Source organism: Ranitomeya variabilis, chromosome 6 (assembly GCF_051348905.1).
Source record: "Ranitomeya variabilis isolate aRanVar5 chromosome 6, aRanVar5.hap1, whole genome shotgun sequence".
NCBI lineage: Eukaryota > Metazoa > Chordata > Amphibia > Anura > Dendrobatidae > Ranitomeya > Ranitomeya variabilis.
This window is the reverse complement of record NC_135237.1, coordinates 502,905,535-502,909,337: the sequence shown is the minus strand read 5'-3', so window position 1 is coordinate 502,909,337 and position 3,803 is coordinate 502,905,535. Positions and strand designations below refer to the sequence as shown.

At 40.2% G+C, this 3,803-nt stretch overlaps 1 protein-coding gene across 2 annotated transcripts in view; it reads left to right on the top strand.

Moving 5' to 3' along the window:
* Nucleotides 1–1,808: 1,808 nt before the first annotated feature.
* The window catches only part of RUNX1T1 (RUNX1 partner transcriptional co-repressor 1), a 168,950-nt gene continuing 166,955 nt past the window's right edge, over nt 1,809–3,803 (top strand). The window contains exon 1 of one of the 2 annotated variants that reach the window (XM_077270828.1): nt 1,809–2,615. In XM_077270828.1, coding sequence (XP_077126943.1) covers nt 2,588–2,615 — 28 coding nt within the window. In that variant the 5' untranslated portion in view covers nt 1,809–2,587. The remainder of the gene's footprint in view (nt 2,616–3,803) is intronic. The other variant, XM_077270838.1, reaches the window with a different exon arrangement.

The window sequence follows — 3,803 nt, the reverse complement described above, 5'->3', positions numbered from 1 at the left end:
GACCTACATGTATTATTTTCATATCTTTATCAGTGCTGGTATATATTGTCCATGGACGGAATATGAAGAACCGGTCACTTGGCGCTTCATAATGTAGGTCGTATTTATATTATCCTGCTCCTGAAATAAATTCACCTATAAATAAATAATAATAATAATAATAATACCTTCTTCATTAGAGAAATAGGGTTTTGATGCGTCTACAATAAGGTTATACCCAATAATGTTTGGATCGGTAGAAACTAGACACTGAATATATAATATAATAAATAATAATAAAACAAACTGTGCCAATACGTTTTTCTGTAAGTTATTAAACTATACTTTCCAATACATTCGAGGCAGCAAAATGTAGAAATGGATGACAATGGGACACCCAGTCTATGCATCAGTGACGCATCAAGAATTTTCCACCATATTTACTACTATTTATACCTGACGGGTCAATCCAACATTACCTGAAATGCAATAATACGAGTTTATAAATAATAATGTATGGAGAGTGGAGACAAAATATTTTTTTTTTCTCTCAATTATTTCTTTTATTTTATTATAATACAAATTGCTAATAATGAAATCTATCAGCCATGGCCTCGTCATCTGAACCAATCTAAATCACATATACAAATTATTTTTAATGTGTCCTCCAATCTGACCAGCATGTAAAAGTTGGAGTAAAAATAAAAATATAAATAAATAAATATGAATTTATTTATAAATAATTATAAATAAAAAAGTAAAAAAAATGATATAATGACCTGAAATAAAAAAAATCACTGTATAACAAACCTACAACTCAACAATGTAAAAAAATGAATCTTCAGTATGCAAAAGTCTAAGAATGATTTTCCAAGGTATACATAGACTTGTGATATTGGGTACATTGGTTCTTCAGGGTCTATAGGTACCTTCAGTTCTGTTATGTACTGTCCATGTTCCTCTGTCTTCAGGGATCTTCTTATACAGAGCTGGGATCTTCTGATACAGAGCTGGGATCCTCTGACACAGAGCTGGGATCTTCTGATAAAGAGCTGGGATCTTCTGATACAGAGCTGGGATCCTCTGACACAGAGCTGGGATCTTCTGATATAGAGCTGGGATCCTCTGACACAGAGATGGGATCCTCTGACACAGAGCTGGGATCCTCTGACACAGAGCTGGGATCTTCTGATATAGAACTGGGATCCTCTGACACAGAGCTGGGATCTTCTGATATAGAGTTGGGATCCTCTGACACAGAGCTGGGATCTTCTGATATAGAGCTCGGATCTTCTGATAAAGAGCTGGGATCTTCTGATACAGAGCTGGGATCCTCTGACACAGAGCTGGGATCTTCTGATAAAGAGCTGGGATCCACTGACACAGAGCTGGCATCCTCTGACACAGAGCTGGGATCTTCTGATACAGAGCTGGGATCCTCTGACACAGAGCTAGGATCCTCTGACACAGAGCTGGGATCCTCTGACACAGAGCTGGGATCCTCTGACACAGAGCTGGGATCTTCTGATATAGAGCTGGGATCCTCTGACACAGAGCTGGGATCCTCTGACACAGAGCTGGGATCTTCTGATACAGAGCTGGGATCTTCTGATATAGAGCTGGGATCTTCTGCCTTGGGTCATGCTAAGCCACCTGGAGACATTTGATGAAGAGAGTTGGGAGCAGTTACACCTCTTTGTGTTCTGCACAACCATTACTTAATGCAAAAACAAACAGACTGAAAAAAAAGAAGTAACAGAAGGGGATTAGTGGAGACATGTGAGAGAGGCTGGGATTGTAAGTGCCCTGTCTGCACAGTGATGAGTCCCAGCAGCCAGGAGGAGCTCTGCATCCAGATGGCCAGGGAAAGTGCTGCTCTTGGGTTACTGCAGGGCAGGCAGCTTGGGAACATGGTACAAGTCCACCAGGTCTGAGAGAGGAGAGAACAAGGGAGAGTGTGAGGATAAAGAAGTCCCTGGCAATGTGCTCTCCCCATTGTTAGCATTACTTGACCCCCTGTGACCTGTGCAAGACACAGATGTCTGCTACCTCGACCACCTCCCACTGCTGGGAGCCCTCCCACCCTGCACCTGGGTAGCTGAGCCTGGCTGTCTGCTGCCAGTGTGCTGCCTGACTTTACAGGGAGAGCAAGAGAAATAAACAGAGAAGAGAAGGAGGAGGAGGAGGAGGAGGAGAGGACGAGATTGCAGCCTTATGCTGGAGATCAGAGCAGATCAGGCTCCTTCCTCCTCCATGACAGACCCACACACCACTGCCGCCTCTCTGCAGACCACCAGTGACAGCAGCAAGCCTTGACTTCTGCAGACCACTCTTGTCTACAACACCAGGATCCTGTCAGCCCCCCAGTCCTGCTTCGTCCCCTTCCCCACCCCCTGCCTCAGTCTTGAGGAGCTGTGGGCAGCTGGAGTTCTTCACTTAGTTCGGACTTGGATCATCTGGACTTGCAGCATTCCTCCTCCTCCTCTTCTTCTTCTCCACCAGCAGCACCTTGGTTATTAATATTACTTCGTGCACTTCTGCTCCTCCAACCTCTTCACATCAGACAACAGGAACTTTTATTTGCAGTTACTGTACAAGCCTGTGGCGAATGGTGGGAATTTCCAGCCCCTTCCAGTGTAAGTAGCATCATGTCCCAGAGCTTCTCAGTCAGCTGGTGGCCCTGGGACCTCTTCTTACCTGGTTCCTCCAAGCTCCGCAGCTTCAGATTGGGGATGTAGGGTGTATAGCCATGACAGTGCTGCTGGTTATGGGGTGCAGCAGCTGGAACCAGTGCCCTATAATTATACAAATGCACTATATTCATATTTTAGGGGGATCATCTGCATCTGAGGTTTGTGGGGTCTCCAAGTTTTAGCTCGTTGGTGGTGATGATTTGTAGGCGATGTGCACAGTATTCTGTATTTATAGCAATAGGTTTGTGCGAAGTATGGAGATCAGTCATCATTGATTACATGTGCTGGAATCAGGGGGCTTTGTATATTGACCTGCATTGATACCTTATAGAGAGTATTTTCTAGTGTATGGACTAATAATCTTTTCCTTGGCATCCCTATGTCGGACCTAAGGGGGTTCAGCTTCTAGTTATAGAACAAAGACTTCTTTATAAAACTTATAGTGGATATATGATGCCTGGACTGACTGCAAATCTGGAATAGAAGAATATAATACTGGGGGATTGTATAGAAACATATACTGTAATGGGGCATACAGTTAGTGCTATATTTATACATATATAGAGAGAGACATAGACAGCAATAACTGCCACATTATTATTATTATTATTATTATTATTATTATTTATTATTATAGTGCCATTTATTCCATGGCACTTTACATGTGAGGAGGGGTATACATAAAAACAAGTACAATAATATTGTACATACACATATATATTTACTTACATATATACATATATACACCTGTATATATGTATACATGCATATATATGTGTTATACAGTTAACACTATCTGTGTATTTGTACATATATATATATATGAATGGATATATATAAGTGGATATATATGTATGTATATATATATATAGAGAGAGAGAGAGAGAGAGAGAGAGCAATAACCATACTCCACAATATATATGTATATATATGTGTGTTGTACAGTTAACACTATCCGTGTATATATATATATATATATATATATATATATATATATATATATATATATATATATTTGTACATATATATATATGAATGGATATATATAAGTGGATATATATGTATGTGTTATACAGTTAACACTATCTGTGCGTGTGTATATATATATATATATATATATATATATGTATA